This window comes from Perca flavescens, chromosome 9 (assembly GCF_004354835.1).
Source record: "Perca flavescens isolate YP-PL-M2 chromosome 9, PFLA_1.0, whole genome shotgun sequence".
In the NCBI taxonomy this organism is placed as follows: domain Eukaryota; kingdom Metazoa; phylum Chordata; class Actinopteri; order Perciformes; family Percidae; genus Perca; species Perca flavescens.
This window is the reverse complement of record NC_041339.1, coordinates 35,754,940-35,781,161: the sequence shown is the minus strand read 5'-3', so window position 1 is coordinate 35,781,161 and position 26,222 is coordinate 35,754,940. Positions and strand designations below refer to the sequence as shown.

Below are 26,222 nucleotides of genomic sequence, written 5' to 3'. Positions count from 1 at the left end.
TTCAAAATCTAAAGAGTAAATTGTACTGCTGTTGGTCTGTCTATGTACCGGAAGGCCAATGGTTGAGGCACGTGTGCATCACTTAAAAGTGTCCCCTGGAAACACTTCCGTTGTGGTGTGGGCTATTTGCACGTGTTGTCTTATTAGTGCGTGCTGTGGTTTATTTGCATGTGTTGTCTTATTGTTGCGTGCTGTGGCCTCTCAGGGCCACCGTAATATCAGAAATTTGTGTTTCTTTCAACCAAAGTGTCCAAAAGAATAACATGGATGGTTTCCATACGACGCTCTTCACAAGTAAAATAACTGATCAGTTCACTGCTTTCATTGAATTTGGGTGTTTTATTCAATTTTATAGCATTTGGAGAAAAAACTGATAAAAGAACATTGAAAAAAGGTGCCAAAAATGTTGAAAAAAAGTGCCAAAAATGTTGATAAAAAGGTGACAAATATGTTGGAAATAAACATGCAAAGCGCATTGACACAAACATAAAAAAAAAAAACATCGTAAAAACATAAAAAAAAAACGTCAGGAGAAGTAACAAAGGTGTCGAATAAAATGACCTAAACGTTTTTGACCCAGAAAAACTAAAAGTTGCACTGTCAACGGGAAGACAACACGAGGGTTAAATAGAGATGTTGTGTCTAATAGAAGTGTTTTTCAGTGAAACTGACCCCTGTCAGTGTGAAGTGGTAACAAACAGTAATCTGATTACACCGGTAGGTGGCAGCAGTTACCTAGGCGTCTCCTAGGTGAAACTAGTTCTAGCTTTAAGTCAACTGAAGACCAAATAATCACAGAATGTGATGAGTCATGTTTTAGTTGTATTTCTGGGTGTGACTTCCATTCCTGTGATACGAACGCCAAGCACAGGACTCACCACACCTCGGACTTTGTCTTCAAAGTAACGTCACGAACCAAACTAACTCATATTTAGAGAACTACTGAGTGGAGGAAACAGCTGAATGATGAGGTGAGTCTTCCCTGTCAAAAGTTGTCTCTTACAACCCACTTTCCTCATTTCTTCATCTGTCCTCTTTCTTTTCCTCAATTTTCTTTTTGTAATGTGTTCCTGGAGGCGAATTTGTGTGTTCTAGGATGGCAAAGGAATGTCCCGCCCTTCTCTGCCTCTAATTGGCTAATATTCGTTGCCATCGTTAGTTGGATTGGTTAGGTTTAGGCAGTAGGCGTGAGATTGGTTAGAGTTAGGGTAAGAATATCAAGGTAAGCCAATCAGATGCAGAGTAGGGCGAGACATGCCTTTGCCATCCTAGGATTTGCGTCCTGGGGCACGTTTTTTAATTTGCACTAGGGCAACTAGGGCAACCACCATGGGAGACTATGTTGTACAGTATAGACGTACAGTAAGTCTGGCCAAACATTCTTCTCAGTATGGGCCTTAAATTATTGGAGCTGCCTTCCTATTGAACTCAGAGAAAGCACCAGCTGTCTATCATTTAAAACCACACTCAAGAGATGGATTAAAAACAATCAAAACTGCAATCATCAATATCTGGTTTACCTCATCCTAGGTACTGCCCTTCTTTCTATTGTACTTTTTATATATATATTTATTCTGTCCCTCTCTCTCTTCTCTTCTTTCTTCTTTTTTAATTTGCTTTCTATATTTCTCGCATTCTTTTTTATTAATGTAATATGATGATGTGTTGACCTGCCAAGGGACGACAGATGAAAATTAGCTTGTTTGCTAACTCTGGACCATTTACATTTTGAGTGTAAACTAAACATGTCAATTGGTGTGCATTGTCCCTTCTAAATGAATAAATACATAAATAAATATCTTCCTTCCTTCCCCCTTCTTCCTCCACATGAAATGAACAGTGTGGTAATCCAAACACTTAAAGCTTAGACTAGAGCATATTAAGTTAACTTACTGTTATAGTGTTGTTTTATTCTCCATCAGTGCTGCTCAGAGTCAAACAACACTGGAGTCCAAACTGGAGGCCCTGCAGTGCCACTTCACCTGGGATCTGGAGATGAGCAAGTCCCTACTTTTAAGGACAAGCTGGAGGACATCGGCCCCGAGGAGGGGAACAGCTGGCTGGGTCACATTTACAACCTGCGGGGGTTCGTTCAGTACAAGCTGGGGTTCACCGAAGACGGCCAGAGTTTCTTCAACAAGGCTGCAGAGGCCTTCAGCAAGATAAGAAACGCAGATGAGGGTCCCTGGTTGGTGGTGAACTACGGGAACCTGGCGTGGCTGCACCACCACCTGGGAGACCAAGCAGAGAGTCAGGCTTACCTGTCAAAGGTCAACACCTTGATGAATAAATACCCATCGTTACCTGAAGAAATGCACTGCACTCCTCTACCAATGGAAAATATTTGGGGAGAGTCGCCCAGATCAAGGCTTGATAGACAGAGGAAGCAGTCTCATGGAGGAGGTGATTTCTCTTTACCCTCACTCTTCACTTATGAGGAAAACAATTCTTGCAGAAATATACGCAATGTCAAGTTACAGCCAGGATAAAGCTGAGCAGATATACCTTGAAATGCTAGAAAGTGATCTGGAACCTGCAGACAAACAGATGGTTTATAACTGCTATGCAAAGTATTTATACTGTAATCAACAGGACTACCAAAGGTCAATACAGTATAACATGAAGGCAGCAGTGATACCGGTTCAATCCCCTTATCGCTGTAACAGCATCTCAACTCTGAAGAAGATGCAAGACAAAGGCCACATGCGTAGAGAAATAGAGGAGTTTCTGGAAAACCTGCAAGAGCCATAGTGTTTTTAACAGCACTGGTTCTAAATCCAGAAAAAAAACATAGGTATTGCATTATACCTAAAATAAATCTGCACGTATTTGTTAAATGCCCAGTGTGTAACGTGTTTAATTGTTCATTCTCAAAATCTGTGTTGCCTGTTCACAAACTTTACCACCACCATCAATTCCAAGTCTTCCTATTGGCTGGAAATTTAACATTTGCGTTTGCATGAACTGGGGTAGACGCTCCATATTCATGCACCATCTTGAAATACGTTAGCCGGTAAGGGACATAAAGGACATACTGCTTTGCCTTTTGCGTTTTTGCTGTCACATGATAAATGTACACAGAAAAAGAAAAAGGATATTGAAAAGAGCAAGATACCGGCTTTTTGAAGCGTGAAGGCTACCGTAGCTGTAATACGTATTTTGAACTGTGTGGCGCCAGAGAGTTAATTGTGAAACATGAATATATTTGAATAGAGAAATAGAAGAGTTTCTGGAAAACCTGCAAGAGCCATAGTGTTTTTAACACTATAGTTCCAAATCATCACAATTTGTGCCAATTGTGAATGAGATTCTCAAAATAAAACATGTAAGTGAGAAACTTATACACGAGTCAGTCAATTACATGATTAAATATATCATATGTTGTATATTCCTATTGTGTTGAATTATTTTGCCCTGCATTGTATTTGAAGTTATAATAAGAACATACTACTGTCATACGGAAATTTTCTCTGCTGTAAGAAAAATGAAACTGAATGGTAATGTAATAGTTACTTTGATTGTATAACCTGAATAATGTCGGTAGATGCAACTGATTGTCAATCTGTGTCTCAGTTGTACACAATACAATAACTATGTACACTAAAAAATCTTTTAAGTGTTTTGTTGTTGGTAGTTCCTGTAAGCCTACAAGAAATGAATGGTCTCTACTCGGTAGTTTTGCAGTACTGCACACAGGACGAAGATGGTCTTTAATCAAACTAAAACCTTTAAAAGCTGCTGCCAACTTTAAAATTGGAAACTTTGAGAGAAGCAAAACATTTGTTTGGGCCCTAATATATTTTGTGTTCCCCAAAAAGCTCAAGTAGAGATTTCAGAAGGATTCTATCTATCTATCTATCTATCTATCTATCTATCTATCTATCTATCTATCTATCTATCTATCTATCCATCCATCCATCCATCCATCTATCTATCTATCTATCTATCTATCTATCTATCATCTATCATCTATCTATCTATCGTCGGAGTGAATACTCAATTCAGATTGGCTGTAGTAAGTATTTCCGGTGAAACGGACCATTTTACATTGACATTCAAAATGAATGCGCTACATTAAATGGGGGGAAAGACTGAATATCTAATTTCCAACACTGAGTGTAGTCCTTCAGTGCCCCGTCCTCTGACCAACACAGGATGGCGCTAACACACAAGCTACAAGAAGTAAGTTCAATTCAATTCAATTCAATTCAATTTTATTTATAACATAAAATCATAACAGAGTTATCTCAAGACACTTTACAGATAGAGTAGGTCAAGACCACACTCTATAAATTCCAAAACCCCAACAATTACAGTAATTCCCCCAAGAGCAAGCATTAGCAGTGGCTGTTGCGACAGTGGCGAGGAAAAACTCCCTTTTAGGAAGAAACCTCGGCAGACCCAGACTCTTGTTAGGCGGTGTCTGACGGGGCGGGTTGGGGGTGTGATGAACAGTGGCAAATAATAGTCACATTAAATGTAACAGTGACTTCGAAGGTAGTCGTGGAAGTTCATGTCATAGCAGGGCACATCGTGTCGTACTGAGTAGTGCAGTCTCCAATACCGGATCCTGACTACTCTGTGCGTATGAACATAACAGCAGGGTGTTGCGGGATGTAACGTGGCGCTGCAGAGCACGGGTGGATGCAGTGGACGTAGCAGGACGTGGCAGGACGCAGCAGGACGTGGCCGGGCATTGCAGGGAATCGCAGCAGGAAACATAAAGACTCCGGGAAACTCCCCAGAGCTAGGTTAGTAACAAGCATTTCTGGGACAGGATGCATACAAAAGAAAACAAACAAAAAGAGAGATGAGAGAGCAGCTCAGTGTCTCATAGGAAGGAAGGAACTTCCCCGGCAGTCTAGAATTATAATAGCATAACTAAGAGAGGCAGGTTAGCTTAGACAGAGGTGCCGGATCGGGCTTGAACTCTCCCCTGCCGGATCGGGCTGTACTGGCCTGCCTTCCTCTACTCTCGCTATATTATTGATTATATGATAAATAAATCTGATGACTACGAAGAGAAGCAGGTGGGCCGGGTTAGGTGGACGCTGCAACTCCTCACTCCTTAACTATAAGCTTTATCGAAGAGAAGAGTTTTCAGTTTACGCTTAATTGTGGCGACGGTGTCTGCCCCTCGAACCCCGACTGGGAGCTGATTCCACAATACTGGAGCCTGGTACCTGAAGGCTCCGGCCCCTAGTATACTTTTAGAGACTCTAGGAACCACAAGTAGCTCTGAGTTCTGGGAGCGCAGTGCTCTAGTGGGACAATAAGGTATTAAAAGCTCTTCTAGGTATGATGGTGCTTGACCATTTAGAGCTTTGTAGGTCAGGAGGAGGATTTTAAATTCGATCCTAGATAACACAGGAAGCCAGTGCAGAGAAGCTAATACAGGAGAAATATGATCTCTTTTCTTAGTTATCGTCAGAACACGTGCTGCAGCATTCTGGATCAGCTGGAGAGTCTTAAGGGACTTATTTAAGCAACTTGACAGTAGGGAATTACAGTAGTCTAGCCTGGAAGTAACGAATGCATGGACTAGTTTTTCAGCGTCGTTTTGAGACAGGATGTTCCTAATTTTGGCAATGTTACAATGATGGAAAAAGGCTGTTCTTGAGGTTTGTTTTAAGTGGGCATTGTAGGATATATCCTGTTCAAAAATAACTCCTAGATTTCCATCCATGTCTTTAGATAATGAGGTTCGGCGGTGCTTTGGTCCCATAACAATAACTTCAGTTTTGTTTGAGTTTAACATCAGGAAATTGCAGGTCATCCAGGGTTTTTATATCTTTAATGCACGCTTGAAGTTTAGCTAACTGACCACTTTCGTCTGGCTTAATTGACAGATATAATTGCGTGTCGTCTGCGTAACAGTGAAAGTTAATTGAGTGATTCCTAATAATATTGCCTAGAGGAAGCATATATAATGAAAATAGAATTGGTCCAAGCACTGAGCCTTGAGGAACACCATGGCTAACTTTAGCGTACTTGGAGGGTTTATCATTAATGTTAACAAATTGGGATTGCTCAGAGAAATAGGAGTTAAACCAGCTTAGTGCGATTCCTTTAATGCCAACTAAGTGTTCCAGTCTCTGTAACAGGATGGTATGGTCAATAGTGTCGAATGCAACACTAAAATCTAATAAAACAAGCACGGAGACAAGTCCTTTGTCAGCAGCAGTTAGAAGGTTGTTAGTAATTTTCACCAGTGCCGTCTCTGTGATATGATGCTTTCTAAATCCTGACTGAAAGTCTTCAAATAAACTGTTGCTATGTAGAAAGTTACATAACTGATTAGCGACTACCTTCTCAAGGATTTTGGAGAGAAAGGGAAGGTTAGATATAGGTCTATAGTTGGCTAAGACTTCAGGATCACTCTACATGCCTCCTATGAACTTGTTAGGGTGAGTTAGTGTTCATCTCTCTACTTCAGGCTGCGGCTGACAGTAAACATGGCAGGTCATTTCTTCATGATAGTCTTCATATTGATTTGTGGACACAGACATGGCTGAGAAAGCTAGCTTGTCTTGTTGTTAAGTATTGTCTTCCCGTCGACCATGCACTTGTTGTCCTCCCTCGTCTGGTTTGCCTGTTTATAAAGCATTAAAAAGTATCACCAAATTCTGACTTACATCTTCTTAGCCAAGTTCATTCCACCTCATTTGAACTAGTTTTACACGTACTCTTTGCATTCATGGTCAATAAAACATGAAAATTATCCGTAATTTCTGAGTAATATGAGGAGAAAGTAGGCCTATAAATTGATTTGGATTATAACAGACTGGCATATATGTCAAATATTAGCCAGGATATCCCCAGGTCCAAAAGAGCAAACAAAAAGAGCAAAACTATTTTCTGAAGAATTGTCTTGAAAACGGGTCAAATTGGACTCGAGGACAACGTAAGGGTTAAACATACTGTCAGATTATATTTAATGATTGTCAACCGTACACAATGTTGTCGCTACCCGATGTGAGTCGAATGCAGATGTGAGTTGCGTATGCGTCACTTTGTGACTTCACACAGATCTGTTTTGCTGTTTGCCACAGAACAGATACAGGTACATTACATAGCAGTACTTTATTATTTAGCAAAAAGCATCACATTTTCAAGGCTTGAGCCCTGATGTCAGTTCTAGATTAGAGGCGGAAGTAGCCGACAAGAATCTGCTAACAAGAGACTTCTGTAATGTCAATACAATTAAAATGGACCTACATAACAAAGTTTGTTCACTGCTGCCTAAAAGTTAGCAATCAAACACAACAAAGGCTGTCACTTGAATGCCATTTTGAGCTAACTTTATCAAACAATCATAGATAGCTACAACGTTTGCCGGATCCCATGGCATTATGCCGTAAACTGTTTAAATCTGAGCTTGTGCAACTCACATCTGCACTTGACTCACATCAGGTAATTACAATGTCATTGACTTTATATCTTGCTAGCATAGCCTTAGCTAATATTTCCCGTTGCTATGTGGTCATATTAAAAAAAAAAATAATTAAAACCTTTTGCTTTGGTTGTTGTTTTTTTGCACACTCTTTGTTGCTTTTACAAAGTTTATGTCACTTTTTTACAAATTCTTTTTTTTCAAATGATATAAAATTTTCTAAAACACCCAAATTCAATGAAAGTAGTGAACTGATTATTTACTTAACTTGTGAAGAGCGTTGTATGGAACCATCCACGTTATTTTTTGACAATTTGGTTGAAAGAAACCCCAAATTTCTGACGTGTAAACTTTTTGAAAATGGGTCAAAATCAGGAGGGTTAAGCATATTTATGACGTTCTGCTGCCACCTACCGGTGTAACCAGGTTACTGTCACCTTGGAGATATTGTTATACAGTTGTATTTGTTTGATGCTCATCGGGTTGACTTAAAAGTTGAAGGTTAAAAAAATTATTTGCCAGCAGCTTTTTTAAAAGTCCTGTGTAAAGTTCTGCAAGATTATGTAGAAAACATGAATTTCAACACAGAACTAATGAAAAGTGGATTTCTTAGTTCATATAATGTATATTTAATAGTATTGTGTAGGCTACAAATGGCGATGATATTCAGGTTATACATCAAATTAACTATTACATTAACAACTGTTTATTTTTCTTACAGCAATGCAAATTTCATACACAGAACATAATGTCTTTATTTAAACTTAAACATGAAAACATTCAACACAACAGGAATATAATAAACACTGTGGTAAAGTTAAGAAAAACACAAAAAAAATTAATATTGTAACTGACATCCTACCAACCATTTATTTTTCTGGTGTCAACCCAATGGTCCCACAGCCCTATGTTCCCACATTTCTAAGACTTTTCTTAAGATTAGGCCCTATGTTAGGGTTATATTCCATCTGTAGTCCATTACTACTGGTTAATAGGTTAGGTGTAATTGGCTTCCAAATTGGGAGAAAGGGGGATACAATCTGATACAAATTTATGAAAAAGGAAGTGTGGGAACATAGGGCCTAATTTTGAAAAAAAATCTTAGAAATGTGGGAAAAGAGACACACTCCCATTTTTCTTACAGCAAAGCACATTTTAACAAGAGAGTATTAGGTTATTATATAAACTTCAAAAACAGTTCAAATGAAAACATCTAACACAACAGGAAAATAATAAACAGTTAAGTTTGGAAAAGACAACATCTGATCAAAATCTATTTGTATTAATCATGTAATGATATCTGAACATGTCCACAGTGGTTGTTATTTTAAGGACCAGTGTTATTAAATGATTCAGCTTGTTTCATACAAATCTAGTGTCCTACTGCTGACAGGTTTTCAGAGTCAACGTAAAAGGTATTTTTATTTTTAATCAGAATTTGAATTCACTTTATTGTCATTGTAAGTACATACAACCAAAGCAAAATAGAATAGGAAAATATGTTTATATGTCATTTATACACAAATACATATTAACAAATGACATGTTGATGTTTGAAAGCCTCTAGGATTTGATATAAATGCAGATATATGAATTTAATTTTTTTTTTTTAATCAATTATCTAATATTGCACCTGTCAATACAGAAATATTCTGTAGCCTATTTTGCCGTCAATACTGCCGACATTGTCTTTGCTGTAATCAGATCAGTATATATTTATGTTTAACATGGTATTTAATGTTATCAATGGGAAACATCCATGTGTCCAGACAAGGCTAGCAGCAAAAAGACAAGACAGACAAAATCCACGCAGCTGACACACAACAGAAACGCCACGCTCACGCCACGCCTGCAGTGTGTAACCCGCCTAACCTCCCAACCTCCCAACCCCCAAATCCTTCTTGTCAGTTATTGGCTGGAAGACTGTTTGTTATGTTTGGTGGTGCAGGTTGGCGCAATTTGTTTTTGGTGGCTTTTGTGGAGCCTGGGCTGTCTACAGAGACCACATTTTTTTACAGTGTGTTCAGGGGACAGGCAGCTAGCAGATAGTGAGGAGATGTTTTTTTACAGTGTGTTCAGGGGACAGGCAGCTAGCAGATAGTGAGGAGATGTTTTTTACAGTGTGTTCAGGGGACAGGCAGCTAGCAGATAGTGAGGAGATGTTTTTTACAGTGTGTTCAGGGAACAGGCAGCTAGCGGATAGTGAGGAGATGTTTTTTACAGTGTGTTCAGGGAACAGGCAGCTAGCAGATAGTGAGGAGATGTTTTTTACAGTGTGTTCAGGGGACAGGCAGCTAGCAGATAGTGAGGAGATGTTTTTTACAGTGTGTTCAGGGGACAGGCAGCTAGCAGATAGTGAGGAGATGTTTTTTACAGTGTGTTCAGGGGACAGGCAGCTAGCAGATAGTGAGGAGATGTTTTTACAGTGTGTTCAGGGGACAGGCAGCTAGCAGAAAGTGAGGAGATGTTTTTACAGTGTGTTCAGGGGACAGGCAGCTAGCAGATAGTGAGGAGATGTTTTTTACAGTGTGTTCAGGGGACAGGCAGCTAGTGGATAGTGAGGAGATGTTTTTTACAGTGTGTTCAGGGAACAGGCAGCTAGTGGATAGTGAGGAGATGTTTTTTACAGTGTGTTCAGATAGGGACAGTGTGTTCAGGGGACAGGCAGCTAGCAGATAGTGAGGAGATGTTTTTACAGTGTGTTGAGGGGACAGGCAGGGGACAGGCAGCTAGCAGATAGTGAGGAGATGTTTTTACAGTGTGTTCAGGGGACAGGCAGCTAGCAGATAGTGAGGAGATGTTTTTACAGTTTTCAGGGGACAGGCAGTTCGCAGATAGTGAGGGATGTTTTTTACAGTGTGTTCAGGGGACAGGCAGCTAGCAGAAAGTGAGGAGATGTTTTTTACAGTGTGTTCAGGGGACAGGCAGCTAGCAGATAGTGAGGAGATGTTTTTTACAGTGTGTTCAGGGGACAGGCAGCTAGCAGATAGGGAGGAGATGTTTGCTGTATGTGACAAAAAATGTTATAGCCTAAAAAACGCGTCACATCACTTAGAGCACCTTTAACTGTACTAAAGTGAAGATATTTTTAAATGATACATATCTTTGTGATAACCATTAAAAGACCAAAACCAACAATATATTGATCGTACATGTTCTGAATAAGGTGTTACTGCTTCTGGACCAGCAGACCAACAGAAGGATCAGGTTGTTCTGATGTATGTAATCAATATAATGTAATGTATGTACCTACACTTAATCTGGATTAAGAATCAGTGCTTTTAAAAACACTATGGCTCTTGTAAGTTTGTCAGAAACTTCTCTATTTCTCTAGACATGTAGCTCCTGCCTCTGTCTCTAATCTTCTTTAGGGTTGTGATGCTGGTCTCCCGATGGATACTTTTTTGAGGTATCTTTGCCACCTTCATGTGATATCGTAGTGACCCTTTGCTATCATGTCGATTGAAGTATAAATATTTTGCGTAGCTCTGGTAAATCCTCTGTTTGACTGCAGGTTCCACATCACTTTCTAGCAGTTCCTGGTATATCTGCTCAGCTTTATCATGGCTGTAATTTGACTCTGCGTAAATATGTGCCAGGTCTATTTTCTTCGCAAGTGAAGAATCAGGGTAAAGAGCAATCACCTCTTTATGGAGACTGATTGCTCTGTCTATCATGCTCTGCTCTGGGCGACTGTTCCTGAAATAAATTATCTTGAATTTGTAGCAGTGTGCAGCACATCTCTTCAAATAACGCTTATCTGGATGGGTTTCCAGAGCCTCCTCTGCCAATTCAATGGCCTCATCAATAGATACATAATCACGGTAAACATTTAGTAATGGTATAATACCACTGTAGCTGCTCACAGGATTTCTCAACACCTTTGTGGCTAACTCACGTGCTTCATCTTTGATTTCTTCTCCGTGGTCAGCACGTAGAGTTAAGTAGTGAGCAGCGAGGAACATGTTCTCTGGATCCTGTTCCTTGGCCACTCTCATTTTCTCCAGAAGGTCAGCCACCTGTCCTGTGTCTCTCTTATCACAAGTATACGCTAACCCTAAAACGTAGCTGGTGTTCCACTCCACCATGTCCGGCTGCATCCTGATGGCTCTCTGGAAGTAATCTGCAGCCCGTTTCTTTTGTTCTCCGCTGAACTTCATCAGGGTCCAGGCTTTCTCAGCGTAGATCTCTGGATGGAGCTCATCCTGGGATGGAGATGGGTATTTATTCATCAGGGTGTTGACCTTTGACAGGTAAGCCTGACTCTCTGCTTGGTCTCCCAGGTGGTGGTGCAGCCACGCCAGGTTCCCGTAGTTCACCACCAACCAGGGACCCTCATCTGCGTTTCTTATCTTGCTGAAGGCCTCTGCAGCCTTGTTGAAGAAACTCTGGGCGTCTTCGGTGAACCCCAGCTTGTACTGAACGAACCCCCGCAGGTTGTAAATGTGACCCAGCCAGCTGTTCCCCTCCTCGGTGCCGATGTCCTCCAGGTGGTCTCTTAGATATAAAAGTATGGGCTCGCTGGTCTCCAGATCCCAGGTGAAGTGGCACTGCAGGGCCTCCAGTTTGGACTCCAGGGTTGTTTGACTTTGAGCAGCACTGATGGAGAATTAAAATTATTATTGTAACATAACATCAGCAGGTTTAAACAACATGCTCTGAAGTCTGCTATGTCTGGCCTGTTCATCTTATGTGGAAGAAGGATGTAAGGAGCACTGAATAGACAGCAAGAAAACAAAGTAAAAACGGAGACTGTCTATAAATAAATAAAATCCCAAATAAGGTGGTTTTTTTCTAGCATGAATTGCGACTCATATTGGCCCTTTTAGTGGCTGTGCCCTCTATTGGCTGTAGTAAATCCTCATAAGGAGGCAGGTGTGTGTGTGTGTGTGGGGGGGGGTGGGGGGGGTGGACGAATGTAAACGAATGCAATACTGTCTGCTTTTAATTCAAACCATCTTTTTCTAAACTTCTTGTATGGTTTGGAGGACTTTTTGAAAAAAAATAATGGACCACTGTACTCGGATCAACAGGCCATTCCTCCCATTCATACAGTCTTTACCACTGTTGCCCACATGAGCGTTAAATTACCCCAAAACTAGAGAGTCCTTAGGAAGTCCAAATGAGGAAATAACTATAAGCAGAGCCTTATCACACAGGAAACACATTACAGACCAAAAACTATGAAAGTATGATTCATTCTGTTGGAGCTATTCATTGTTTAGTTATTGTTAGAGCCATAGTCATTGTTTGTTATATTTAATAGTTAAATATTCATTTATTTAATTTCTGTTTTTGCTTGAATCATATAGCTACATAAATTTGTTTATATCATTAGTATTTTATTTTGCTTATTTTCAGTATCAGCTAGTGCTTTTGTTTTGAAATTATCAGGCAGCCTTAGCCACAGGTGTAATCTACATATATGGGCGAACAGGTATGTGGGAGGTAGACACCGGGGAGAGCTGATGGTTTTTTACCAGAGCCTAGCGACGCCATTGCTCCTTTGTGTGAAATGTTTGTTTGCTGAGAAATTGGATTAATAAACCTCACAGAATGCCATCTCTGCCTGGACAATGAACGTTTTTATCTCTGCGTAAGAGTCACTCCTTCGGTGCCTCAGTGGTTTTTGGACTTTGAGTTTTTAGTTTGATTTGTTCAGTCTGAGGACAATTCGCCACTACACATTCATTAAATTAAATTAAAACAAAATGTATGTATTTAGCATTTCTCCAATTTCTCCACCAGACTTATATTTCTGTTTTGTAATAATTGTTCAAGTAAAATAAAAAATGTAAAATCCCTGTGGATGGAATGGAAACATCAACACTCGACTTGTGGGATCCATAATGTTAATATTTTGGGCTCTGGGGCTCAATAATTATGGAATGCCGTTTTATTCACAATTAAATAAATGATTAAATACATAAATACATGAATAAATAAATAAATAAATATGCCTTTGAAATACATCATTAAATAAATGAGGCAATAAATACATAAATAATTAAAAGAAATTAATTATTTCATGGTACTTTTATTTCATAAGTCCATATTTATTTATTTCAAGACACTTTTATTTTCCTAATGCCACATTTATTTATTTCAAGTTCTTATATGCAAATCAGGGGGCGTGGCTATCTCTCACATTCAGAACAAGGTGAATGGGACTTCTTTGGCAGACAAACAACAAGACAGTTTTAACAATTTTCCCTATCTTATTCATCACTAAATTCGCTTCTGAGAACGTTTTAGGCGAGAAATGAACTGTTTAGATTTCGAATATAGGCAGTCTTGCGAATTGACAATTTGCTTCAAAGTTTTTGGAGTTGAGAAGCTCCATATAGTGACGCGACAGCCAGCTAGCGTCTGCCGGGGCTGCTAGCTCGTCGCTCGGAGAACCCAATGTAAGCTGGAGGTCTGTCTCACACACACACACACACACACACACACACACACACACACACACACACACACACACAGAAAGCGCAGCATGCACAGGCGAGGGAGAGAGAGAGATACCTGTTTCTCTTCAAGAAAAATTCCCATTCACCTTGTTTTACTTCACCTTCAACAGAAATGTTCAGTTTAATGTGAAATCGTTTGCCCGCTAGCTCACTTAAGCTGTCGTGTCAACCCGCAGTGGACGGAGTACCACGAGCTGCCTGTTGTGGTGCTCTGTCAGGCAGTTTTGGGGAGTAACGGAATACATGTAACGGCGTTACGTATTCAGAATACAAATTATGAGTAACTGTATTCCGTTATAGTTACAATTTAAATAGTTGGTATTTAGAATACAGTTACATTGTTAAAATCAATGGATTACATGACGATACTTCTCTGTTTCACGAGTGTATTCACTCTGAATAAATTAAGGCAACTTAATGCATTTTCCAGAAGCCCCGATATGAAATAGAAAAAATAGCTATTTGCGTGATCAGTCACAATGGAGACGGAACGGGAACGACAGAGCCAGGGCAGCAATAAGTTTCTATCTTGGAAATTCAAACAGCATTTCACATTAAAGAACGAACAGGGAGAATGAAATACAGCTAACTGTGCCGTGCAGCCTCTGCTTCCCAGCAACCAGCCTCCTTTCAGCTCCAAATTACTCCACCTCCAACCTGAAGAAGCATCTTAAAGTAAGTTATTTTTTTAATTAGCGTAGGGTAGTCGTCTGCTGTAGTTTTACTGGTCACCTTGCTATTTTAACATTGACGTGCGACTTTACATTCTCCTAGGTGCTGATGTACTAGCTCCAGAGCCGTTTAAAGACTATAGCCCCGTTTGACATGCTAACTAACGTTAGCTAAAATTAGCTTGTGGTAGCTTAGACCGCGGTTAGATTTTTGTAGTATGCAGTTCGGGACTACCAATACAATAATCTATCTGCTTGTTCAGGTACACATTCAGTTGGAATAAAAAGAACACACCATTATAGGCCTGTTTAGTAAGCTGGATGTGATAGCCACATTCCTACACTTATAAAACGCAATTCAATGTGGAAGTAATCCTGAAGTAATCCAAGTATTCAGAATACGTTACTCAGATTGAGTAACGTAACGGAATACGTTACAAATTACATTTGTGGGCGTGTATTCTGTATTCTGTAACGAAATACGTTTTGAAAGTATCCTTCCCAACACTGCTGTCAGGTCAGCGCTAGTTGGTGGTCTAGTTACCCCAGAATAGGTGACTGTGTGCTGGGTAAAGAGTACCACGAACTGGTCGTGTTGCACTCTCACTTCGCCAGCCTTTTTTTGCCCACGGCTCTGTTCTGAATGTGAGAGATAGCCACGCCCCCTGATTTGCAATATAAGTACTTGAAATAAATAGGAGAATGAAATAAATAAATGTGGCATTAGGAAAATTAAAGTCTCTTGAAATAAATAAATGTGGACTTATGAAATAAAAGTACCATGAAATAATTACATTTATTTAATTATTTATGTATTTATTGGCTCATTTATTTATTTCATGATGTATTTCAAAGGCATATTTATTTATTTATTCATGTATTTATGTATTTATTCATTTATTTATGTATTTATTCATTTATTTAATTGTGAATAAAACGGCATTCCATAAATAATAACATGTTAAATAAATCATAATTATTCTCTTTATATATGAAATGCAGCAGCAGCTCCTGTTTCCTCGACTCAGTAGTTCTCTAATATATGGCTGGTTTCTGCTCTTTCCATTTTTTCTGCTTATCTGTCTGGTAGACAATGCATTCCTATGCCATAAAAAGCTAAACTATTGTTAACGGCTTATGTTTAACCTTCTATGCGTCGGTGACATTTCCTTGAACCACTTCCTCAATGACTGCACACAGCTTCCTTTGCAACGTGCACAAATATACCTTTAACTGCTACTATTTATGTTGATTGATTGATATTCTACAATCTCTATTTTGGAATGACAATAAATCAACGTTGAAGCTTAAAAAGAAACACAGAAGAGAGAAAAGTAAGAAAGAAGAAAGAAGGCAGGGAATGAAAACATCATAATGGACTTGTAAGGTCCATAATAACACAATGATATGAAATGCAGCAGCAGCTCCTCACCTCATCATTCAGCTGTTTCCTCGACTCAGTAGTTCTCTAAATATTGGGCTGGTTTCTGCTCTTGATGCTGCTTTGGGTCCGCTGGTATAAAGTCAGTGATGTCCAACTTCTGCTTCGCTGTAAATGATGAGATGTTGTTGAAGCACGCAGCTTTAAATGCTGAAGTCGGAGCGGATGTCTGAGGTTTGCATTAAGTTTCTTTTTTACCATCTCACCTTGACTTTCGTTTCCCAAAAATGGAACCCTAGAAACACACTTGACGAAAGCTTCTTGAAGCTCTATTATGATGCCACAGTGAAATATTCAAACAGAAGATGCCAGCAGGGTTGCCAGTATAGGCTACTGTTTTAGTTTGCTTGCTGTTAGTCAATCAAATCAAACTTTGATTTTTTCTATTGCATATTTTATACAAATTAATGTAACAGTGCTTTGTACAAAAGCGACACAAAAACTCTGTGCAGTGCGTGCAGAGATCTATGTCGACCTCACTCAGGCCGTCACCACGGTCTTACCTTGAATGATGCAGTCCTTCAACGTATCCTCGAGACATTATATCAACAAAGTCATGTGACTGACGTCAGGAGGTTTGGCTGCCGTCCATAAGAGCATCCCAGTGGCCACGCCTCTTCCTCTTTGCTTTACTCGCCTCATCCGAGACAGGTATGTTGTGTATTGAGACACAAACATTTGGGACTCTGTTGTCAATCCGTCACTTTTGCCTTGTGTCCCTGAGGATTGTGTGTGGTTTTCCCTTTTTTTTGCTTTTCATGACAGAGAGTTGTGGCATGGTCTGTGTTAACCTTTTCTCTGTTTCACTAGCACCAATTTCTGTGGTTGTCATAATTGTAAGTTTCTGTTATGTTCTGTTTCCTCTTTTATTTAGTAGTCTGTCTTTTCTCCCTAGTCTTGTCTGGTTTTACTTCCTGTCTTTAGTTTTCCCACCCTTGTGATTGTCTTATGTGTTTCACCCGTTGTATCACCTGTGCCTTGTTTCCTCGCTACCTCCTGTATTTAGTCTCTGTGTTTCCCTTGTCTGTTGTCAGGTCATTGTATTTTCTGTGTCGGAGTGCTGTGTATTTGTCTGCCTATTTTTGTCTCCGTGTTGCTTATTCCCGTGGTTCCTGTTGTTCGTTGTTACTTCGTTTTTTGGATAACCTTGCTTGCTGTTTTTTGTTTAATAAATATTCAAGCTCATCACTTCGCCTGCCATCTCTGCATTTGGGTCCAACATTCTCTACTGTTATGACAGAATGACCTGACCAGTCATGGACCCAGCAGAGATGCATCTCTTCAATGAGCGCAACACAACGTTTTATAGAGTTTCGCCTCTTGGTACTTCTATACTCTTTGCCGGTATTCCTGAGCTGACCAGTGTTCCAGAGTTTCAGCCGACATCCAGCCACCCAGAGGCGGTCAGACCTACTCCTGCCCCTCGTGTTTTGACGGTGGTCCAGGCCGACTTCTGCTCCAGTTACTCTGGAGGCCTGTCCGCCGGCCTCCAGAGGTGCTCCAGAGGTGCTCCAGAGGTGCTCCGCCTTCGCTGCCGGCCTCCCTCCTTCACCGCTGGCCTCCAGAGGGATATCGCCAACGGCCACCAGAGGGATTCTGCCTTTGTGCACGTCCACCTGAGGGGTATCGCTTTCTTCCCCAAGTCCCACTGTCCCCAATTCCCAAATGCCCACTATCCTCAGTTCCCTAGCCCCGTTTGACCTTTTGTTTTTGGTTAGGGTTAGGGCACAGGTGTTTTTCCCATATTTTGATTTGCGCAATGCATCTTGGGAACAAGACTCACCGCAAAGCTCTTAAAAATTCACGAAGCTGTTCAAAAGTTAACTGATTCACTGGGATTTTGGATCCCCTTTCTTATACCTCTGGTAAAAATTCAGAAATATATTGTTTATGATATAAGGAGGTATACTTCAAGAGGGTAACATTAATGCCTAAAATTAGCTATTTTAGCCTGTTCGCCCGTTTTGTAATGTTAACGTTAGCTAGGTACAAATGGCAAAGCCGTCTGTGCTACTATCACGGTTGGGCTGACTTAACCAGCTAACGTTATCACAAGCTAAAATGGGGCCGGTTGGGCCAGCTAGTTAACATTGACCGTAATGTACCTGTCAACGTTCAAATGTTTAGTCTATATTTGAAAAACTGAAAATGTAGGTTAAGTCCAAAGTCCAACAGGGTAAAGTTAGTTTTGGGTTGGATATGTATTCATATTTCCATAAGCCTGCAACGATAATGAATAGGAATGGGGCATATCCCTGCAATGACCAATGTGAAACTAACTCGATCAGGGAGAAGATGCTTCATCTTGGCTGTTTCAAACAGGAAGCTTCGGCATTCTCGACATGTTAAACAAGGCAAAAATCCTAAAGAAATATTATAAATAATTGTCCCCAACCTTAACCTTGACCTTCACCCTAACCCTATGGTCGTAACAATGGGATGTCGGAGCAGAGGGTTTATTTTTTCGAAAAACAAAGTGACGTCGGACTAGTGGGCTGTAGGACCAAGGAACAATGGAGCGTCGGAGAAATGGGCAGTCCCCATCCTGTACTGAGGTTAGCTTCTGTTTCAGGCAAAGGGGGCTTTGCGTTCTTCTTTACCTTGTTAAAGTAAGCTAAGTTAGCCTCCTTGTGCACGCTTCTCAAATGTACTTTCAAATTCGTGGGATTTTTCCCTTTAATCAATTGTCCACATATTTTACCACCTTCTACTGCAAGGCACTTGCTTTTATCTGACACAGATCATGTTTCCATCAACGTATTTGTATGCACATTTTGAAGTTTTGCATTAGAAAATGTTGATGGAAACGGCAAAATTCGAAAAAAAAAAAAACCTTCCTTATTCGCAAAAAAGTTATTATTTTCCATGTTTTTGTGTCTAAGTGACTGATAGGAACAACAGTCTTTGACATTGGTCCGGTATTAAGCATAAAGAGTTTCAGACAAAACTTAAGTAAAAGTTACATCCCGTGAACCAGTTCAGTGTTGTCGTGCAACAGCATCACCTGATGTGTTCCTCATATCAATCATCACAAGTTTAATTATGTTGAAACAAATTCCACAATTATTCTCCCGCCCTTCTCAGACTCCGGCTGCTGCAACTCAGCAATTAGGTGACTTTTCTAATCATTTGATCTCGGTCCAATAGGGGCGAGAGAAGCTGCAAAGTCACATTCATTTCTCCACCTGCTTTGTTTAACATTTAACATTGAGATCTCCAACTGTGTAGGGAGGTCTCGGAACATGTCTGCCCACATTCATCTGCACATTCATCTGCTGATGGATGTGAAGTTCTGTTTCCTTATACTTCTGGCTCTGTGCCTGCTTCTTCTTACAAAAACTTAATCAAGTGTTGATTTAAGTTTTGGGGAATGAGGAAACATTAAAAACAGCTGACTTAAAACAAGTTGGACCACATTTATACAAATCCAAATGCCCCACCTCAGCCATAAGCTCCAACTTCAGCTATTTAAAGCTGCGTGCTTCAACAACATCTCATTATTTACAGCGAAGCAGAAGTTGGACATCACTGACTTTATACCAGCGAACCCAAAGTAACTAAATATTTAGAGAGTCGAGATAAAAGCTGAATGATGAGGTGAGTAGCTCATTCTGCATTTCATTTTTAAAGACTATCATTATGATTAATTTAACATCTTATTATTGAGCCCCAGAGCCCAAAATATTAATGTTATGGATCCTACAAGTCAACGTTGATGTTTTCATTCCATCCTTATTTTATTCTTACTTCATTCTTTCTTTTCTATCTTCTGTTTCTTTACAAGTTGATTTATTATCATTCCAAAACACAGCAGGGGTAACAGACTGCTGCTGGGCGGACCTGTTGTCTTTTAACATCCTTTGGGTTCTGCACAGGCACCTCACCGATATCACTGATGCCTGGTAAATGGTTACCAATGGGGCTGTTTTAAATCCCCGATGCAAAGGCCTGCTGTCCTGGGCTGGTCACAGACTATGCCCAAGCACAAGACTATTTGTTCTGTGAGATGGGTCAATCCTAAGCGGGATAGATTAGCACATAAGAAGCTGGGTCCAAACTAGTTTAATGATGTCTACACTAGAAAATGGGGAAAGTACTTGAGCTTTCTGGGGGGCTCATAAAAAGCTATGTGCTGGGGTTAAAGTGATGGTTCGGAGTGATTTCACTCTAGGCTGCTTTTCACCTTGACCTCGAGCCAAACAACCCCAAATAAGCTTTTTCCCCCTTGTTATAATGTCGGTCGAGTTAGCGTTATCAGCTGGTTAGCTTAGTGCAGGTGCTAATGGACCCACGTTTGTATCTCATAAATTACCCCACTAATAATGCCCGGATTGATACCAAACGTCTACACTAGTACAAATATTTTATGTATTTATAAAACGAGGCATTGGAAAGTTTTTAACTACACCAGAAGTATATTTAAATAACACTTGCCTGATAGATACTCCTCACGGCTGCTATCGCGCAAGATCACACACAGAGCACAACATCTATTGCTTTTAAACCTCAGCCGGGATATAAACAACTGTGTGGCATCTTGTCCTATCGCCTCACGCTGCAGTAACTGCTTCTGCTGTTCACTTGCTTCTTGATTCTTCTTTACCATTAGTCTCTTCCGGCAATATATGTGCTCAGTGCGTGATCTCGCGCGATGTCGTGGGATCTCGTGCGATAGCAGCCGTGAGGAGTATCTATCAGGCAAGTGTTATTTAAATATACTTCTGGTGTAGTTACAAACTTTCTATTGCCTCGTTTTATAAATACATAAAATATTTGTACTAGTGTAGACGTTTGGTATCAATCCGGGCATTATTAGTGGGGTTATGTTGTGGAAGTTTACTTTGCAGCAGGGGGGAGAGTTTTCAGAGTTTAGTAAATTGAAACAAATAAGACAGACTGAGACTAAAACCAAATTGGGTTTTTGTATTTTATTAAAAAAGATATATTTGCAAATATAGGATCAGCATGATTTCACAAAAGGCCTCAGCCCAGTGTGGAGTCAGTTTCACAAATGAGTGAACAGAACCACTAGGCTTTTATGCATCTTCAGAGTGACAGCACATACGCACTTGGCTTAGTATGACGCTACAATTTTGACAGGCAATCTGATACACATGAAGACAATCAGGGAAATACAAGAGACATCTTGGAGTCATCTCACCTCCTCCTCCCTGTATGACTTTCACCCCCCAGTTACATCTTAACTGGCATGGGAAAACATGAGATAGTTTTGGGGTGACCTTGTACCTTTATCGGTTCAGGCAAACAGAGCTCCCATAATGTTCCAGACTGGGTGTCTCACAAAGTTAGAATCAAAATCTACATGTGGAAAATGAGATAAACTCTTTCAGCATTTGTGAGAGAAGTAAAGTACGAAGGAATTGTGCTTAAATGTAATTTTCCCATTACATTTATTTATGAGATACAAACGTGGGTCCATTAGCCCCTGCACTAAGCTAACCAGCTGATAACGCTAACTCGACCAACGTTTTAACAGGGCTCTCAAGTTTTGAACAGAGTTCAGAGTGAGATTTTGGCGGCAGGGGTTTGGGTGGGGACGGAGTCTGATCTGATAAATGACATAAATGTAGGCCTGTGTTCGATTGAAGAAATTCTTAGTCGACTAACACTCATTTAATTGTATCGACTAATCGATTAGTTGATTTAATCGACAGATCTGTAAATCTGAGTTTCTCTGCAAAGAGTCATGCAAAAGGATGCATATATTGAATAAGATAACGCCTCCTTTGCATATTTAAACACAACATTTCAGAAAACGTGTAATACAACAAAAAATTGCCTTAATGAAAGTAATCAAAGTAGGTTTCACTGTGATATCTCTTAGGTAAAATGTCAACCCTTAATTCTTGTGTTTACTAGAGATGTGCTCGTACGTTTCTTGGAAATAAGTCATTCAGCATGAAAAAAGCATCAAACATGACTAATGGACTAAAGAGATCTAAGTTGACTAAGACCAAAACCACCGATTAGTCGACTAATCCACTAAGAGGGAGCAGCCCTAGATATTCGTACAAATAATTTTTATTTTTATTAATTCAGTATGTCTTTGTGTGTGTGTGTGTGTGTGTGTGTGTGTGTGTGTGTGTGTGTGTGTGTGTGCGTGCAATAATTAATACTATCAATTGTCTGGATACAATATAATGAAACAGCCTAGGCCAAAGGTTTTCACAATGGAGCCCGGGAGGTTGTGCAGTAAGAATAAAAGGAAAGAAAAAACAAAAAATATTCCAAATTATTACGGGTACTGTTATAAAAGTATTATTGGTAGGCCTAAAATGGGTATCTTTATAAAAATATAAAACTGTAAGAGTAGCCCTGCAGCCGATTCAACATGTAGCTATAATAAAAATAATAATAATAAAAATAATAAAAGCTACTCTGTTGATTTCTGCCGCCACAGTATCAGAAATAGGGCAGACACACAACAGGGTTTCCTGTTCCTATGTACATGTAGTATATAAAGTCATAATTCCACGACTCTACAGAGCCGTGTGCTCTACTGAACTCAAGCCAACTGTCCTCCGCTCTCGCTCCCCTCAACTGGAACAGTGACAGGACGTCATCACCCGCCAAGTCATGGCAACCAGATAAACAAGAAGGGCGAGTACACCCGAGCACACCCTATGTCAATGAGTACACCCGAGCACACTTGTCACTCAATCTCAGGCAAAGTCACAAACAGCGACGAAAGCTGCAACTTGAAATCCGCACTCACTCAGCTTGTGCGTGGCAGGCACTAGCGGCGCCAGGATTTTGATGGTAGGTGGGCCTCCAGAAAACTGGACGGGCCAATTAAAATAAGCCAAATGTATTCAGGTTCCCCCTTCATTCAGACAGCCAGACACTAATAACGTTAAGACACTACTTGCCTTGCTGGTGTGACGGTGTGGCTACGGGAGGACTTGATGGGGAGAGGGCGGCCGAGCAGGATGGTAACTCGTCACTTGTAACCGCGTTACTTAAAATGTCCTCCTCCTGCTCCTTGGAGTGTTTCTTGCTGAATTTAGATGAAAACAAGCTGCTTTGCTTCACTTTGCATTTCATATTAGCTAGCTGATAGCTACACTCTGGGTCCGTCTCATTGAGCTTGCTTGAAAAGCTTGCGCACAAACGTCATTCATTTAATTGGATCACTTGCTGGTGACGATGCAGCCTGTGGGCAGGCGGGTAGAAGCCGCTGATTGGCTGAGAAGCTTTCACTCAAAGCTTTCCTCATGCTGCTGGATTGATGATTGGATGAACTGCTAGATGGGTCAAAATGGGCGGGCCCGAACCTAAAATGACCAATGGTAGCGCCGCGGATGGTGGCAGGGCGTTCTGAACTCTATGGGGGACTCACGTGATTCCTCTACCTGTTCCACTGTTAAAAATGGCGGCGCAACTTGGTGGGCGTTATCCTGGTAATTTCTCTGCATGAGCAATACAAGGTGTGGCGTGTGAGCGTGTGAACGGGTTGAAATGTGTCTCATGCCCAATGCGTGAGACTTGAGAGCCCTGGTTATAACAAGGGGGAAAAAGCTTATTGGGGTATATATTACAATACAATACAATATTTTGATATTTTGCATCCATTTTTTATTTCAATTTCTTTTTGGTATCTACTTAGGAAATTCAATTGCTAAAACAAAATACTACACATTAAGTCAGCATTAAGATGTGTGCTATTCAGACATATTTACACCTGTGCTAGTAATTTCACCACTCTGTTAACCTTTGAACTGACTCATTGAAGACACACGAATCAAGATGGATGGGGCATTTGTAAGTATTTTATTCTGCAATGGGACACAACCATTCAGTTCAGGAAGATAAATAGATGGCTTGCTTCCACCACATCATGAAAATCATACTTTGCTGTAGGTTAGTTTGTTTGATTCAACAACTTAAAATTGCAGACTTTAGTTTGTGCTCATGTTGTAATCTTACGATAATATATAATTTAAATTGAAATAAATGGATTGAAATGACTGTGTACCTTTTACAATAATGCCACAACAACCATTTCTAACAGTTAAACAAAAACTAGAACGGGTTCTTTAGAAAAGATCAGATAATCCCATGCTTTACATGCCCATTGTTTATTAGAGGGAATAATTTATATATTGTCCTCTGCTGCCATCCTGAGGAATGTTAGAGCAACACTAGGCAAACTGCTTTAGCCCAGTCAACAAGAACAAATAAATATTTTTTAAATGCTATAACTATACACTAGTTCACATATTTGAACATATAATGATATGTAGAAATAATAATAAATAAAAACTAAAATAAAACCCAATGTGAATGTTATTTTCTTTAGGCTACTCAGACTAACAGCAAAGCAGGTCCGTGCTTGATTAGTGTTGCCTGACCTTCTTCTTACTAATTGGGTGAATTAGAGTTCAAAACTACTGGCTGTGTAAACCACAGGGCGGAGTTGATTATCAAAATGCCACCAGGCGTCTAATAAGCATCTGGTGGCGTCTATTAGACTTCAGGTGGCGCCAAGAACAGTGTTCAAACCACTGTGAGAATTGTGACGAATTATGACCATTTTGGCTTTCCATACTTGTTGACAGCTAAACAACTTGCATTGGTAGCAGCATCACTCACGCATGTGTTCACGTTGCAACACTGTCTGTTTTGTGGAGCCATGGTGTTTGTTGACATGTTAACAGAGTGAGTTACAGACTAATCTAGTTTTACTGGTATGTAGCCCATCTTTTGAAATTGTGCCACACCAATTTTTTCGATATAAAAACGCCACTGGTTGTCACATACAAACTTATCTATTTTGTTGTTATTCTGTTGTGTTAGGGTTACTATGTCATCTTTTCTTGATTTTTGTCTGGGTAGGTGGTGATGACGATGGGGGAGAAGGTTTTTTTGTATAGTGTTAAAAAATGGATGAAAGTTCTTAATTAATAAAAAAAAAAAACGTATTTGTATTCTCCATCAGTGCTGCTCAGAGTCAAACAACACTGGAGTCCAAACTGGAGGCCCTGCAGTGCCACTTCACCTGGGATCTGGACCCCAGCAAGTCCATGCTGTTACGTCGCAAGGACAACCTGGAGGACATCGGCACCGAGGAGGGGAACAGCTGGCTGGGTCACATTTACAACCTGCGGGGGTTCGTTCAGTACAAGCTGGGGTTCACCGAAGACGCCCAGAGTTTCTTCAACAAGGCTGCAGAGGCCTTCAGCAAGATAAGAAACGCAGATGAGGGTCCCTGGTTGGTGGTGAACTACGGGAACCTGGCGTGGCTGCACCACCACCTGGGAGACCAAGCAGAGAGTCAGGCTTACCTGTCAAAGGTCAACACCCTGATGAATAAATACCCATCTCCATCCCAGGATGAGCTCCATCCAGAGATCTACGCTGAGAAAGCCTGGACCCTGATGAAGTTCAGCAGAGAACAAAAGAAACGGGCTGCAGATTACTTCCAGAGAGCCATCAGGATGCAGCCGGACATGGTGGAGTGGAACACCAGCTACGTCTTAGAGTTAATGTATGATTTCAGGGAAAACAACGAGGGGCAGGAGGCTGACATTTTGGATAAAATGAGAATTGCCAAGGAACAGGATCCAGAGAACTTGTACCTCGCTGTTCTCTACCTCCAGCAATGTGCAAAGAAAGGAGAGAGAATCGAAGATGAAGCATGTGAGTTGGCAAGAAAGGTTTTGAGAAATCCTGTCAGCAGCTACAGTGGAATTAAACCATTACTAAGGGTTTACATAAACCATGTATCTATTGATGAAGCCATTGATTTGGCAGAGGAGGCTCTGGAAAAATATCCAGATGAGCGTTATCTGAAGAAATGTCGCGCATACTGCTACAAATGGAAGATCTTCAGGGAAAGCCCAGAGCAAAGCACGATAGACAGAGCAATCAGTCTCCATGAGGAGGTGATTTCTCTTTACCCTGATTCTTCACTTGTGAAGGAAATAAACCTTGCAAAGATATACTCAAAGTTAAACAACCAGGATAAAGCTGAGCAGATATACCAGGAACTGCTAGAAAGAGATCTGGAACCTGCAGACAAACAGATGCTCTACAGCACCTATGCAAAACATGTATACTTTAATCAACAAGACAGAGAAGGGTCACTACGATATCACATGAAGGTGGCGAAGATACCGCTAAAATCTATCCATCAGGAGAACAGCATCACAACCCTGAAGAAGCACAAAAACAAAAGCCCAATGTGTAGAGAAATAGAGGAGTTTCTGGCAAACCTGCAAGAGCCATAG

General features: G+C 40.4%; 2 protein-coding genes across 2 annotated transcripts; one reads left to right on the top strand and one right to left on the bottom strand.

Moving 5' to 3' along the window:
- Positions 1 to 612: 612 nt before the first annotated feature.
- On the top strand, positions 613 to 26,222 carry LOC114560981 (interferon-induced protein with tetratricopeptide repeats 1-like). Its single transcript, XM_028586614.1, is given in 4 exon segments — positions 613 to 971; positions 1,923 to 2,011; positions 2,014 to 2,270; positions 25,287 to 26,222. Coding segments are annotated over 4 exon segments (1,290 nt in total). The 5' UTR covers positions 613 to 963.
- Positions 10,492 to 16,104, bottom strand: LOC114560948 (interferon-induced protein with tetratricopeptide repeats 1B-like). Its single transcript, XM_028586580.1, has 2 exons — positions 15,964 to 16,104; positions 10,492 to 11,992 (listed from the first exon to the last, which is right to left on the bottom strand). The coding sequence occupies exons 1-2, from the start codon at positions 15,969 to 15,971 to the stop codon at positions 10,684 to 10,686; spliced, it is 1,317 nt and encodes a 438-aa protein (XP_028442381.1). The 5' UTR covers positions 15,972 to 16,104; the 3' UTR covers positions 10,492 to 10,683.